The sequence below is a fragment of the Nymphaea colorata genome, chromosome 1, assembly GCF_008831285.2.
Source record: "Nymphaea colorata isolate Beijing-Zhang1983 chromosome 1, ASM883128v2, whole genome shotgun sequence".
Taxonomy (NCBI): domain Eukaryota; kingdom Viridiplantae; phylum Streptophyta; class Magnoliopsida; order Nymphaeales; family Nymphaeaceae; genus Nymphaea; species Nymphaea colorata.
In genome coordinates this window covers 29,664,990-29,681,123 of record NC_045138.2, presented here as the reverse complement: position 1 = coordinate 29,681,123, position 16,134 = coordinate 29,664,990, and the positions used below count along the sequence as shown (strand labels likewise).

Below are 16,134 nucleotides of genomic sequence, written 5' to 3'. Positions count from 1 at the left end.
TGAGGTTTACATCCATCTATCATTTTCTTAGTGTGGTTATCATGAAGGGGACTTTCTGCAAGCCAAACCAAGCAAGCAACTAGCGCTTGCATGTAAAGTCATTTTCCTATGTTGTCATCGTTTGGGCTACGTGATGCGTGGTCACGACATCGAACACTTGCAATCAATCTCCAGATGTCAACATATTCAACTTGGATCAGATATCCACCGAACCATTCTGGAATCGGACATGGAAAAAGTATTATATTTGATTAAGAAATCATACCAGACTTGGATTTAAGAAATGACATCCGATCATATTCAGATGTATATATTTATCTGATCAGATTCAATTTTAAATAAATACCCCATATTCGATGCCCTTGTATTTTTGAAAACCTGTCGAATTCGGCTTAAAAGGTTGGATGTGGATTTAAAAATTGGATTCGGATTGGAAATCAGGTTTCAAATTTAGATCCATATTCAAATATAACTTTTTTTCATTCATATTTGAATCGCGAATCGAAATATGTGAACATCCAAAAAAGTGGATATACTTAAAAAGGTATATACTATTCAAATATGACCCATTTACTAAACAGACCGAGGGCATTTAGAAACAGGAAACATTGTATTTTTGGAACACAATGTTCCATGTTCATGAAACATTGTGTCCCAAAGAACGTAGTGTTCTTGTTACCAAATGCCTTCTTATCCAACCAATGTAACCTACCCCATACAACAATGGAGTTTCCAATGAACAATACTTATGCATAATTAGCAATTAGCTTCAATAATTAGTTCATCCTGTAGAGTACTAAAATTATATTGCCTCTCTTTCAAAAAGATAATCCAAAAACTGCAATGTTCTACGTTTCCTTGATTCAGAATTCACCTTTCGAAGTAGTGTGAATTTTCCTTAATGCCGAAAAAAGAAAAGAAAAACACAAAGTAGAAAAAAAAAAAAAAAGCAAATTAATCGCACTTTTGAACCAATGTCACTATGTAATATATAGTAACATCTCTAAATAAAGTTGGGCAGGATAATCACATATATTTATAATACATCAATGCACCTTTGTTTCTCTCTCTTTCTCTCAAGAGTAACTAAATGAAAAGGTAAGAGAAGTCAGGAACTTGTTTGGAAGTATAGATGCTTTAAATAAAGGCAGCAGAATTAAAGTCATACTACTAATTTAGTGGTAGAGAGTACAGAAGGAAGCAGGCTATGAAAATATTAAAAATTAAGAAACAACTGATGAAGAAGAGAGTGGAGTGGTGGGCAGCCATGAAAGGTCGCAGGCTTGATTATTGATACAAGGAGGGAGAGAAAAGAGACATAGCATCATGAGCAATCAGCCTTCGATATCTTGAGCAGATTGACCGCTCATGATGTTATATCAATCCACTGAGCTCCAAGTATGCTTCCGCATATGATCCCTCACCGGAATCCGCCTCCACCGATCGCCGGAGCCCAAAAATCAGCACCATTCTCGCTACCAACGGGCAGAATACAAGACACAGGCACAAGGCACAGCCCTCTGCTCCTTAGGTCCTTCTTCTGCTCGTCCCTCACCTGCTGGTATTAGACGGGGGAAAAAGAAAAATCGGATAAATATATATAAAAGCCTAAATTAAGAAAAATTATAAGTTAACAAAAACTCATTTTCTTATAAAGAGGAATGAATTAACTTGGAATTAATGCATTGAGTTCGGCAAGTTCACAGGTCGACACTTCATATAAAACGACTTTTTATGAGATAGAGTGTGGAAATATCTCACTTTTTCAGTCTTACCCATAAAATAATAACCGAAAGATTAAATATAAGTTAAAAAAAGTGATTAATAAAATATGGGTCGAATATGGTTTTCCTCAAAGCCAAACAAAGCACTCTGTTAGAAAGCGTTTGATAGCAAGGGAAAACTAATTAAGGAAAAGGAGTCGGACATTCTAGGCCGAACTATTCTTTCAAAAGGATTTGTTGGTTGTGATGTAACCAGAGTGAAAAGTTTTCAACCCACTCTATATATACATATATATATATATACATATTTAGAGGGGGAGAGAGAGAGAGAGAGGTTGGTAAAAAACTAGATCAAAGATAAAACCAGACCCATTGATTTTAAAAACTATTTTAAATACAATGTAAACATCTTGTTATAATTATAAAGACTATTTTGATATAAATCATGCTTGATTCAATTGTTTTAATGAAAGTATTTATTTTTTATTATCATGGCATGTGGCTGTTCACTTTTTCTTATTAAAAAAACACCTTGATGTTTAACAAATTATCAACACATTCTTAAGATCATATCAATAAGGTTAGATTGCCAAAAAAAAACAACACAACACTCTCTAAAATAAAAAATCAATGGGTTTAGTTTTTATCCTGGTGTCTAATTTTTACGCTCCCCTCTCTCTTTATATATATATACATATATATATATATATATATATATATATATATATATATATATATATATATAAAGAGTGAGAGAGTGAGAGAGAGATTGAAATCCATCGGTTAACTATGGGGATGAATGGGACGCTAAGCAAAATCAGAACCAGTTTATTATATTTAACAGGCTAACAAGTCGTTGACCAGCTTCTTCAAAACCAGACCCAGTTTTCGTAACAACTTTGACTTGACCCGAGTGGGTTAGCTTTACGTCTCCTAAGCATGCCATTTTGGATGTGTTTCTAATGGTGGCATGGCATGACATGACGCGTCCACTAATCAAAGCGGTTAACATATACTTTCAATTCATAGATTTCTAATAAATTTCCAAGAAAAATGACTTTCATTGACAGGCGTTTGAAAACAATCTGTGTTTACTTAAAATCTAAAAGAAGCAATCCGTCCGTTTGAGTTCGATCGCCAAATAAGTAAGTTGTGGAATTTGTGCACTAAAATCTGCGACTACGCATGTATCATTACATGGTTTTGCTGTAGTTTTGAGGAGTCACGTGTTTGACTCGTTCTCACTCAGTTTAACTCGGCAAATGTTGTGTGCCATGAGCTAAATTTTCCTTTCATGTACATAAACGTTAGCGACCTTTTTTTTTTTTTGGTTTAAAATGACACTGTGATTCTTATAGAAAGATATTGCAAGAATTCCTAATTATAATGGTAAAAATGAACTATGAAGGGTATAAAATTGAAAACTTTGAATGAAGTTACTACATACATGTGTATCATGTATGCATGTATGTATATGCACATGCATGCATGCAAGTGCATGACACACACATATGGGTATAAAATTGAGAACTTTGAATGAAGTTACTACATACATATGCATCACATATGTATCATGTATGCATGTATGTATATGCACATGCATGCGTGCATGTATATATATATATATATATAGAAGAATAAAGAAGGGGGGCGGTTGAAGACAGAAAAATAAAGTAGCTTTTTGTTGAAAAGAAGGAAAGGTTACTAAAGGGCATCGTTGAGGAAGAAAAGGTGGGAAGCCTGTCCAGTTTTCCCGCTTTCCTTCTCTTGGCCGTCGAGGCTTCTGCTTTCACTTTTCATTCGCGGATGGGTCGAACAAGAAGTAGGGTTCATGACAAGTCACTGCGTACCTGATCTGCTGCCGCTCTTCTCTTCAAGCACGATTCATTCAGCAACTGTTTGGCAATAAAAAGAAGACACTGAGTTGACAGTACGCGATCTTCGTGCGTGTGACCGTGTGTGCGTGCAACCTGAAAGATAGATAGATACTACAGAGAGAGAGCGAGGGGGAGAGACCACTCTGGTGAACAGTTCACGACCGAATTTCTAGACGCTTTTCGGAAAAAATAGTTGTTTATATAACTTCTTCTGTTTGGTTCAACCAGTAGCTAAATTTGGACTCCGAGAAGAAATTTTGTTCTTTATTTCACGAAGTTCTTCATGATCGATATATGAAATTTGGCTCTTTGCTATCTCTAAAAGGCATCTAAACAAAAAGAAAAAGCTGGTCTGTTTCTTGCATTATACCAAGCAAGTTAACATAATATATTTGTAAGTTCAGATTAAGCAAAAGCGTTGAAACTGTTGAGGATGCATTTCCTGGAGCTCTTTCCCTCTCTCTCTCTTTATATATATATATATATATACACACACAGACACAAGAACGTGCTTTCCAAATTTAACAGAAGAACCAAAAGGCTGTAAAGTTAGCTCACTGCTCAATGCAGTATATGTGAAGGGGATGTAATAAAATAATGAAGTTCACGCAAGGGAAGGATAGCACATTTCTGATGCGGCCGTGGATCCAATAAAGCTCACCTGTCCTGGGTCTTCTGGGAATATGCAACCTCCTCTCTCACATTGTACCTGACACAAAAAACTTTGAACTCGTTAGTGCTCTCTCATCGTGGTGCTGAAATGTTTTCAAATGTCTGTTTGGTTGTTGTTGCCGACTTACAGGCTCTGCCAAGCATGCTGAGGCACTGCCCATGTACGGGGAGCTCAAGCACTGCAACCAAAAGAGGAGAATATTTAGGCCATGGCTTGACTGTGCTAACTCCAAGAACTGTAGATGACCATAATCTTCGCTTTTAGTGCGTGCTGTTTCAGTGTAAGTGAGTGTGTGTCATATTCTTGGTTTGTTTGTGAATGAAAGGAAGGCATCACCTCAATTTGACTCTGAAGGAATCTTATGTACCCAATAGCTTCTAGCAATACAGACGCAGTGTCAGTCTGCAAAAGAAACCACACCCATCTCTCAGAGTATAATCCCAACAACAGAATAGGTTAAAAACAGAACCATGGCAGTGGGAAAAAAAAAGATGAAAAACAAAGTATTAATTTTATCATCTTTTTTTTTCAATTAATGAATTTTCTTTTTCTTCTGTTTTTTGGTTGCATCAGTTCCCACCAGGCACCTGAATGTGCAACTTCTGCGGTTTTAACTTGCCGGTGCAACCACCAATTCTAGCTACTTCTGTTTTAACTTTTGAAAAAGAAAGGAAAAGAAAAGGTAAGCTGATTTAGAGTTTCTTATATACCTTTCCAAAGGGGGAAACAAGTTGGTGTAGAGCTGCGATTCTGTCACCCAATTTCTCCTTTCTAACCTACAAAATTCCAAGGGTTCAGTACTTCTGGTACTATTGATCTGAAAAAAAAAAAAAAAACTGAAGCATTCGTTCTCGTAATATGAACATAGAACGGGCTGGGGTTGGGACCTTAAACTGAGTCTGTCCAGGTGAGGTGGTCTGAATCCTGGCTTTCTTTGGTGCAGAACCTGTTGCCGAGCTATTACACTGCACATATAAAAAATGAAGTCATTCTGGGTGAACAGAAGAAGTATCTCATCATACCGCCTGGCTGTGAGTCGAACCCCCTACTAGTAAAAAAAAAAAAAGAAGAAAAAGTCATTCACAAAGTAAAACAAAAAAGAAGAGGATAACAACTTCATTCCTTCTTTATTTTCAAAGACTATACATACATGCCTTTACATGAATCCAAAGGAGCACAGTTGTTCATGTTCTCATACCAAGTAAAGCCTCTTTTTGTGCTAAAGCAGCTCATATTTTCTAACAATTTTTCTTTAAAGAATATATGTCAAACTTATATGTAAATTGATTTGCCGAAATTTCCAACAAATAAAACTTGGCTTTGTCCGAGAGATTCTTTCTTACTCAGAGTGGGACCTATAACATGATTGAATGATATGCAAATAGTTTCCTAGTCTGTTAAATTTCCCTAACCTTCTGTACTTGAACTATGAGCCTGCATGAAATTCAATTTCCATAACAATAGATAGCCAACATAATGGAAGTTCCCTTAGGACTCATATTCACATGATGTGGATAGTGTTTCTTGACTAGGCGGCCAATAACTGTTGATGTTTATTCCTTCTCTTAGCTTAGTCTATCTCAGTAACTATACTTACAGGACGTGGGTAGGCCTCTAATTGTCTAGGTTTTGCAAGAGATTCAAGTTGGGACAAGGCGATGATGATGATGATGAATAGTCAACAAAATTAATTCATGCTTAGTAAGAAAACGACCTAAGATTTCATCATGTAGACTCAGGAAATATGGATAATTTTAGCTTCTTTGATTCTGTCTTCTGTAGATTATGCATAAAAATTTGTCATTAATTACCTCTGTTGAACGATCTGATGTGTGGTGCTGTTTCTCTGGCCTGCTGTTGGAGAAATCAAGAATGCTACTGCTATAGCTAGTGATACAGGAACTAGGAGGTGAAGATACGGGGTGGTTAATCTGCGGCCAGGTTGGTCTTGTTGCTTGGAGATCTTCACCGTTGTTTCGTTGGTGGTGATGAAGAGAGTAAACGTAGCTCTGATCAAGATGCTCCTTCTTCACTTCTGCCATTGTTTGGGTACTGGAGTCGGGAATCATCAGCATCTGATCGTCCCAATTCTCCATCTTCTTTACTGGAATGCCTCCAAAGTAACTCTTCTCATCTCCCACCAACCCACATCTGAAAATGTCCACGAGATTTTTCATCAGAAGAATAAGAAAAACTTGAACCCGGCAAATAAATTAGGCAACCTGTTTATGTACCTATGAATCTAACTCTAGACATGCATTAATTCACCTCGAAAAAGGAGATGAAAAGATTTAGTTAGAGATGACACAACTTAAGTTATAAACAGTGAATTAAGAGCAAACCGAGAGAGAGATGAAGAGAGAAAGTGTGTGTGTGTGTGAGAGAGAGAGAGAGAGGTAGAGGCTGAGGTATATACTACAAGACTACTAGAACAATGGGCTCCAAAAGTCTGAAATTATTCTTTGTTTGCATTCCATGATGCCTGTCTGTGGTGGGAGAGAGAGAGAGGGAGAGAGAGACTACAAGAGCAATTGGCTCGAAAGCCTGAAATTATTCCTTGTTTGCATCCGTGATACGTGCGCATGTGTTGAGATGGGGAGAGAGAGAGAAAGAGAGAGAGAGAGAGAGAGAGAGAAAGAAAGAAAGAAAGAGAAAGAGAGAGAGAGGTCTGTGTCATTTTACAAGAGTAATTGGCTCCAGGAATCCGGAAAATCTTGGCTCTCGTTCCATGACGAGCTCATGACAAGCGAAGAAGGTGGTGGATACGGATGATGCATGATCACGGAGGAGGAAGAGGAGGCGGGGGACGACGACGAGGAAGAAGAAGCAGCAGAAGCCTGAGAAGAAGGCAGCTGCAGAGGAGCTGCCGGCGAATGAGGAGGAGGAGGAAGTGGTGGCCTGACGCCGTTCGGGCTCCACCACGCAGGGTTTCCGGCCATCATCTGCTGCACCAGCGAGGTCTGCAGCATCCCAGGGTTCATGCCGTATAGACCTTTCCGGCGGCCTAAATCTCTACACAATCGAGTAGCGTCCCCTCTGCGTCTCTCTTTTCCTTTCCTTTCTTTCTTTTCCTCCCTCCTTTCCTGTTTCTCTTTTGGCTGGATGGGATGAGGCTGTGGACTCTAACTTTGTGTTTGTAGCAGAAATGGACCCAATGAAAACTTTGTTGTTATTACTTTGCTTTTGGATTTGAATTTTTATATGCTCCTTGCTCTCTCTCTCCATCTTTTCTTTTGTCTCAGCTTTTACTTTATCACAAAATGTGGCAGAAAAGGTGGTGACAGTGTCCCCAGATCATCAAAAGGAAGATTTTCAGTTCCTTAATCAAGGTCACTGTTAGGGTTAGAGCTGCTACTTCCCCACCGGGTCATTAACTGGTTCAACTCGGACCGGGATGTGACTAAGACTCGGTTCATGAACTCCCCAAAATAACAGAAGAAGACGAAGAACACGAAGAAGAAAGAAACTTTTTTCTTCTTTTGGCCTTTTGAATTTTTGGCTGTTGTGGTGTAGGCGAAGCAGGTCGAGATATGGACTTTCGTACCAGAGGGCATGGGCTTGACGCGCCTGTACTTTTAAGAATCCGCATAAATTCACTCACCGGAAGTGATCTCAGTTGCTACTTAATTAATCCATAGTGAAAGCATAAGGAATATATATATATATATATATATATATATATATATATATATATATATATATAATGTTCATATTCTAAGATATTATCAGATTTCCATGAGCTAGGCATACAAGGACTTTGCTAATTTGGGGAGGACAATTCACGGATTGAAGTTTAGGAGGATGTCTTTTGCTAGTCATTCATAGCTTTTAGGTTTTCATCTGTTCAGATTTAACTGCTTATTCCATCATTTAGATCCGGCCATGTGGGGGGTTTTTGTCATGCTCCCTCTAGTTAACAGTGGTATCGATCATATCATAGAAACCTTGATTTACTTCATAAATGCAAAAATATAGTCCGTAATTTCAAAGATTTAAAAAAAAAAGTTTTTTTTAAATAAAAAGGGATATCGGAATATTGGCTAAGATAAGTTTGGTTCAACAATATTCCAGTTTGCTTGAAACAGTGCATGAGTACGAGTTTTGAATGGGTGTGAACTTGAGGAAATATGTGGAGGACGCCCATGTTCTTTGTTAAGTTGAGGAATATTGCCCAAATGTGAAAAGAGCTAGCCGTATATTTTCATTGAATTGGAACAATATTTATGCTAATTAACTAAGTGATCCAAATGATGTTGTCTTATTGCTAAGGAGGTTGGCGCAACGGTCAGGATGAGGGCTGATAGATAGCTAGTTTACATTTCAAATTTTCATGGTGTCAACCTTTTCTATTACAAAATGAATGATATAAATATACAAGTTAAAAGCATAACAGGGTTGTCACTCTAATGCTCCAAAAACAACCCTAAACATGAGAAATAGAAAGAAGAGAGTGATTTGCTCCTCGAAGAGTTCCTCGACCTTTAGAAGATAAGAAGTACAAGCAATAGTTGTTGGGGCTAAGCTTGGTCGATCAACACTACAAACACTACGAAAAGAAAAAAAAAACAGTACATTTACTGACGCAAAGATAGCTAAACTGTCAGTAAAAGTTGTTTCCTCTGTAATACAAGCACAAATGGTCATCTGGAGAAAGTTAAGAACTCAAACAGTATCGCGTAATTACATTAGAAACGATCGCGTATCGGAAAAGAAAGGAAGGAACTAATCAAGAAATTTCGGGACAAACTCCTTGAAATATTCCATGTTAATGGCGCCATGGCTGAGCCTAAAAGAACCATTGGATGCTTGTTTGTACATGATGTGGTAGCTAACCCACAACTGTTTAGTTAGTATAAGTACAAGCCAATGGGTCCCTAGCAACTTGAGGTAGACATGTTTGGATGTACCTATTTGTCCAAAAAAGTGGGATAAACAAGGAAATTGCGTTGAAGGTACGATTAACTTCAGCGGTTTCCCTGCTTGTCCCACTTTTTCCAGATAAAGCAGGTGCATCCAAACACACCATGAGGAAAGTTGGCTGTTTCAAAGCCAAGTTAACCAAACAGACGGTAAAGTGACTCAGCTTGGTCAGTGGCAGTTAATGGCAAATTCCGAGTCGGTTGCCAAGCGTCTCGGATCGGATCCGATTCGACCTTGCTTAAGCCATTGGATTTCCTGGGATCTGGACTCTTTTTGACTTGATGAAAATCATTGAGCTTTTTTCGTGGGAAAAAAAATCTCGAAAGTGAATCCAAGACGTTGACTTTTTCTCTAATGCCGAACATGCCCTTGGGATAAGTTTTTGGACATGCATGGAATCCAAGGGAACGAGTCTTTTCGGCGTTGTCATTTCGGAACGACAAGGGGCAAACACGGTCATTTTTTTTAAAGTGGGAATCATTTTGTCCTTGACAAACCATCCCTAGCAAGCTACATGTTCGGTCCTCTTACGTCCTGTTCCTTTCATGTGAACTCGAGTCGGACCCGCATTGGATCCAGACCCGAACGGGAAACTTTTCTGGACGCCTCCATTATTCTCATGGAATATGACGACATGAAACTAAACGATGAACTGTATTTTTGTCATGCCTGGATGACGCTGGCCTCTTTATAGAAATGGATCCTGATCGTCCCAGATCCAAAATTAAATCCACAACACTAACACCAAATCTTCTTCAGATCCAAAAGGCGATCTGATTCGCGTGCTCCTGACCGTGCACACGCAATAATTTTTTGGATTTGGATCTTACATCATGTTAGGAGCAAATTAGTAATTGGTATCTGAACCCATTTATGTAACTTTTTTTGGTATAAAAATCAAAATTTTTAATGAGTTTTGGAAAACCGGGTTTGTATGATTGACACCAAGTGGAAATAATACATTTCTTGAAGGCTCTTCCGGAAATATTGCAACGCATTTGCTTGCATAGCATGATGACGTAATCACCCGTCATCATTCATAACGTAGTAAAAATTGCCGTATAGTTGCGAACACTGACGATATTTTCAATTTATCGACATCTTACACTCGGATTTTGGGGTTTTATTTTCTGGTATTTCGTAAACACCACCCGTCTTAAAGATGCTCGGTGTTTGACACGATCTTCCTGTAATAAAGCATCCTTTTTTCGTTTGAGCTTCCTGCACCACATTTTACGGAGACATTACTTGTACGACTTTGCGAGATTAGTTGTCCAAGAAAAGCTTAGCTTTTTAAACATGTCGCGAGATTTTCCTCGCCACTATTTTTCCAAGAACAAGATTTGCAGCGAAAAAGTTGTCTAGGGAAAGTAGAAAAAGTGAAAGGGAAAAGAAAGGCAGACGCATGTGCACTTATGGTGTTTGTGTCTTCATGGACGACGTACCAACCCAGATATGGCTGTTGGAAGTGCATGCCCACTTTTTTTTTTTTAACTCCAGTTGAAACAAAACATGAAAATTGCTTTCTTACTATGTACTTTGGATTGTAAAAGTAAGGGGTGTAGCGCGGCCGGGTCAGTAGCTGGTAGGCCGCTAGTTTTTAGCTTTATTAGCAGGGGCTGCGGATCTTAGGAGTAGAAAAAAGGAAGTTCCGGTCCTCGTGTTTGACAGTAAAATGAAATACTATTCCTGCTGACCCAAGATTGCTTAGTAAATAGTATCAAAAGATAACATTCTCTCTCTCACTCTCACACACACACATATATGACAAATCTGATTGGATGAAGGACTTATAAAAGAAATCTTTAAAGTCAATGCACAATGTAATTCACCTTTGTAAAAAAATTACTTTACACATAATAACTTGTGAATCGTCTGAACATATTGCCCTCATATTTTCTGATAATTCTATTTATATACAAAATCTCGATTTTTATTTATCCCACACCATCAAATCCCTTTCAATCAGACTAGAAAGTGAATGAAGCTAGGTTAAGCTCAATCAATGGAAGCATGACGGGATCCAAGGATCCAAACTAGGGGTAGAGGCAAGTGGGGGCACTGTGTGGGCAATTACAATTATATGTACCAACAAAAAATGCTTATTTTGATATTTACAGATAATTATTCTTGTTTACATATAATTGGTACCTTTTAAAACTTTAAAATTTTATAACTAGTGCCCTTCAGCTAAAAATTTTCTGGCTCCGCCACCATCCAAACTATTGTAGGTAGCTCTTCTCATACATGCTAGTTGCCTTGTACGAAGAGCAAATAGAGTTACAAGTCATTGCTAGCTATAAGAGTATTGTATGTAACCTAACTTAGGTGATATATCATGAACTCAAGGGACCGGAAGATTGGTAGTTAGAAAGGAATAAAGCAACGCTATGGACCTATGAGCCGGCCACCGTGGGGGCATCTCTAGACCTATGTCACAAGCATGCTCAAAGTAGCTAGTACCCCCCTTGCACACTTTATGCTGCTTTTCGAAAGCAAGGAGTCGTTGAGTTGAGAAAATTTTCATTTGTCAATATGCTGCTCTGCTCTCTTAGGTATGTGTCCGCTTAAGCAAGGGGTTGGTGCTCACGAGAATCAAACTAAAGACTAGTCTTCTATTATCGCTCACATCCTTAAGGGCTTTAACTATAGTGGGGGAGCCACATGATGTCTAGTGGGGGCAGTTGCTCACACCAGTTTTTGAAAAGTTTTTTATTTTTAAGTGAGAATCTTAACTATTTATCCTTTTATATATATATATATATATATATATATATATATATATATGCCCCTAAAAGCATAAAACATGTTGAATTAGTACCCACACCAATCAAAATTTTTTGCTCCATTAGTGGCTTTAAGGAGCCGTTTGATAGTGAAAGCACGAAATTGAAGCAGTTTCATGAAACATTTTAAACTCGCAGAAAGTGTTTCTGCTGCCAAACGATCTCCAAATAACTCTGTTATTTCGCTGTAATTAACTGGGGGAAAACTTTTCAAGAAAGACTCAACCCAAGTGTACTTAGATGTAAGAGCTGCAGGTGAAATTTCACTATCTAGTACACCCTGGAAAAATTTCCTCCCTTTATCAAAGACTCATCTACAAAGCATAAAACCAGGTAGAAAGAAAGGAAAAAATTTGCGCATCTTGACGCTTTTGATTGTATCTTGAAGACAGAGGAGTTGCTGCTGCCCAAGGAGGTACAGATAATGACTACTGTTACTAAATATATGAGCTTGCTTTTTGCAGTTCGCTCATGTGAAAAAGAAAAGGAGAAGAGAAAGGACTAAGCTGACAGTGACGACTAAACTATGTATTTTAATGTCGAGCAACTTCCTCTGGCTCTTCTTCTCCGTGATTTTTTCCCAAGTGTTCTTGCACTGGATGCAGAAATTCTCTTGGATTCCATTTAAATATAGGATTGTACTATTGTAGCAAAGATCGACCACTGCTGTAAAATAAAAAAAATCTGTCTAGTACCCAATTCCTAAACAGTAGAGTATGGGCATTAAGAAGATAAAAAAAAGTTAATAATTTTTCAATTATATTTTAATAATGTATCGATCCGTATCGGTTCCAACACGAGCTCATCTGCCTTCGTATCGGTCGATTTTTTGGAGGGGATCATATCGGCCTCTGTATCGCATCGAAAAGGTGCTGATATTGGTAAAACTCGTGTAGAATTCGGGTTCACCTGCAAATTTACATGTAGATGCATATTAAATATATATATGTGTGTGTGTATGTATGTCTGCACGACACACCGTGCGTAAGAAAGAGAGGGGAAGGGGGTAGGGCTACTTATAAAGGGGTTGGCTTGGCCACATAAGGCGCGAGGGCCCGCTTCTTAGATGCATATTGGTGCTCCCTTGATATGGGACTAAGTTGTATCTGTTGGACCAAACCCCCATGATCTGCTGTTTCCTTAAACAGGTTAACAAGAATAATAAGTGAAGACCCTAATCAACTTGAGTGATGGGAATGGGTCAGCTTATTGCACCCATGGTTGCAGGTGGGTTAGATTTAGTTGCAGAGTCTTGTCACTTTTAAATTAGCCTTCATGAGCCCAGCTCTGGCCCCACCCCCAAAGAATTTAGCTGTCTTGAATTTGATCTGGTAAATTTGTGCCAACCAATTTTGTATGAATCGACAAAAAATACAAAAAAAAAAAACATTGTCTAAAAAAGCAAATAAATCAGTGTATAGAAAATCATTTTTAAAATAATTGAAAATTGACACATGGCACGCTTAAATAGGTTAAATTAACGAGGGGCAGAGCCAAAGGGCTGGCAGGGGCCATGAAGGCATGAACCCTGTTCAAATTCTGTAAAATAAAGTTTTACCATTTAATGTTTCCAAAAAAATTGATGACCCCTGTAGAAATTTTGAAATCTATTTAGGTATTTTTTTTAAAAAAAAAACTTGGCTCCACCCCTGGCTAGTACCGACCTTGACCGTTGTTAGGGTTATGTGGCAGCCTAACGGGGAATGGCGAGCCAAATAGTCGGAGCATAACAGGAAACATCACATGTCAATCGAGTTAATCCGAGTTGTTGGCATCTCCATGCTGCAAGGACACGTGAGCGACACGACACAACAAGACACGATGACACAAGAACATTGTCATGATATTTTAATACATAGAAGCAATAGAAAAGCAAGGTCTTCCAGCATATGAACTGAAAGTTTGTTTGAAGAGAGCTCCATGTATATGCAGGTAGTTTGGTAGGGTTTTTCTTTGTGAGCTGTGGGTTCCCTACTTTAGGGTTCTGGGTCTTTATGACCTAGGTAGGCGCCAGTGTGGGCATCACTTTAGCACATATCATTGTTCTCTGATGTTGATATATTCCAAAGTGTATGAATTACGTATAATTGGCTGCTTTCTTTGCTTTGAAGCAGGTACACTTATATAGAGGGTGGTGAAATCTCGAAGACATCTTTCCTTTTAGAACATATTCCCAGAACTTACCCATTGGAGAAGGTCGGTTAGGAGTACATACATATGTCAGATGTTGACATTATATTCATGTAGGTCCTCATGTATGATATATGTATTCCTATATATTATTATGATGTCACAACAATCACTTAAGGTGAACAACAGATCACTACTAAGCTTTTGTAAATTAACAAAAGAACATTTAACTTTTGAGAGAAACGATCAAAGAGATGCCTATGGACGAAACACACAAAAAAAAAAAAAAAAAGGTGGCGGGTAACCCATAAACAGGAAAAAAAAAGAAAGGTGGCAGGTAACCCATAAACAGGGCCAAGCCAGAAACTTTTTTTTTATTGACAGATTTTTAATTAGCTTTAGTCCAGTGAGGACCTCACCCATTTTCACCCATTTTCGCTCCTGCCCACAGTTAATTAATTATATTTATTTATTTATTTAAATCATTTTTTTACTTTTTAAGCTTATTCACAACCAATTTGGCCCGTGCAGCGCCCAAGGTTTCTCAAGCCTTTAACAAACTTTTGGGACCATGGACTAAACGATGAATGTTAGGCACTCAGCACACCATTACCTAGGATTATCCCACAGCAGACCATCGACAAGCTGTGTCCATGAGGCCTTATCAAATCACTGTCATTTTTCCAAATACCTATTTACTTCCATACAAAATCTGAGTGAGAGTAGGCTTTCTTTAGTAGGAAATTCCTAGCCGAAGCCAGTTGTTGACTATATGTCATTAAGTAAGGCGGCCGACGATCACCCTACTTGACGACGATCTTTCACTTGCTCACCCCCGCGTGACTCTACGCGGTTGTTGACGTAGCATATGCGTCCATCGAAAAAATTACCCTAACCCACCCGCACCCTTGTGCGCATTCAAACGCTATGCATGGGGAACCCACCGATTTTCATTGACAGACTTGCACATTTTAAAAGGATTGATGACCATGATGCACTTATATGCTTCATCTTTGCACCACCGACATTTCAAGTGCACTGTTTTTTGCTTGACTCAGCATCCGACTAAATACCACTTGCTTTCCGAGCAATGCATAAGCTGATCAGCATCTCATACTGCTGACTTGGCAGGGCCAGGTGAATTTACGGAATTCAATTGAGAACTGGAACTTTTAGATGACATGGTGACTAACAAGAGCTGAGGCCTTAAGTGTGGGACCGATCGCAGATGTTCAGAGGGCCCCTCTGTGTATGTCTTGTCTTTTCTCCTGGCTGTAGGTATTCTAGTTGAGGTTTTTTAATTCAGAATTTTTCTTTTTAACGGTGGCAGAAGCATGAGGCAAAATTTTCTGGTCTTTTATTTGCTTTTCGTTTGGAAGGGCAGCTAACTAGAGGCCGTCCAAATGCTGCCACACAGAAAAGAACACAAAATAAATCCGCATAAACTACTCGTGTCTCTATTGCTTGTCTCTTCTCCTCCTCCTTTTTCTTCCGTCTCTTCCTCTCTCGCTCCCGCATCATGAAGATGCCATGATGTCACAAATCTAACAAAATCTAAATCTCTGTCCACGCTTACTTTATAACTACATGCCTGCGTACACATATAAATATAAAGGAGTTCAAATCATCAAATCCCGGATGTTGTCAGGTGTTTGAAGGATTAAAAATCTATTGTCAGAAAACGGTAGCCACGGCAGCGGTTCATCGTGTTTCTAATTTAATTTGTTCATCTAGCAATAACTAGCATCTGACAATTTTGGGACCTCTGGCTCTGTGTTAGATCATAAAGATTCATCTTGACCATCTATCTTTTTAAGATAGATGATTGAAAGAAACATAAAAAAAAATGATGGAATGTTTTAGTTGTATAACATTAATTGATAAATTTTTTTCTTGTTTGTCTCTCAACATTATATGTGGCTAAAATAATGTCTTATAGGTTCAGCAAATAAGGGTTCAATACGTGTGTGTCTATATATATATATATATATATATATATATATATATATATATATATATATATA

The 16,134-nt window shown here is 38.3% G+C and overlaps 1 protein-coding gene across 2 annotated transcripts; it reads right to left on the bottom strand.

Annotated features, from left to right (window-relative positions):
* Positions 1 to 1,133: 1,133 nt before the first annotated feature.
* Positions 1,134 to 7,453, bottom strand: LOC116246022 (transcription factor bHLH68-like). 2 transcript variants are annotated; one of them, XM_031617694.2, is made up of 9 exons: positions 6,957 to 7,453; positions 6,086 to 6,425; positions 5,162 to 5,239; positions 4,985 to 5,050; positions 4,611 to 4,676; positions 4,402 to 4,452; positions 4,263 to 4,310; positions 3,575 to 3,619; positions 1,134 to 1,558 (listed from the first exon to the last, which is right to left on the bottom strand). In XM_031617694.2, exons 1-9 carry the CDS (start codon positions 7,253 to 7,255, stop codon positions 1,421 to 1,423), a joined length of 1,131 nt encoding a protein of 376 aa, XP_031473554.1. In that variant the 5' UTR covers positions 7,256 to 7,453; the 3' UTR covers positions 1,134 to 1,420. The 2 variants fall into 2 exon arrangements, with proteins under 2 accessions (XP_031473554.1, XP_031473555.1); XM_031617695.2 differs by having other exon boundaries at positions 1,134 to 1,555.
* Positions 7,454 to 16,134: the final 8,681 nt, after the last annotated feature.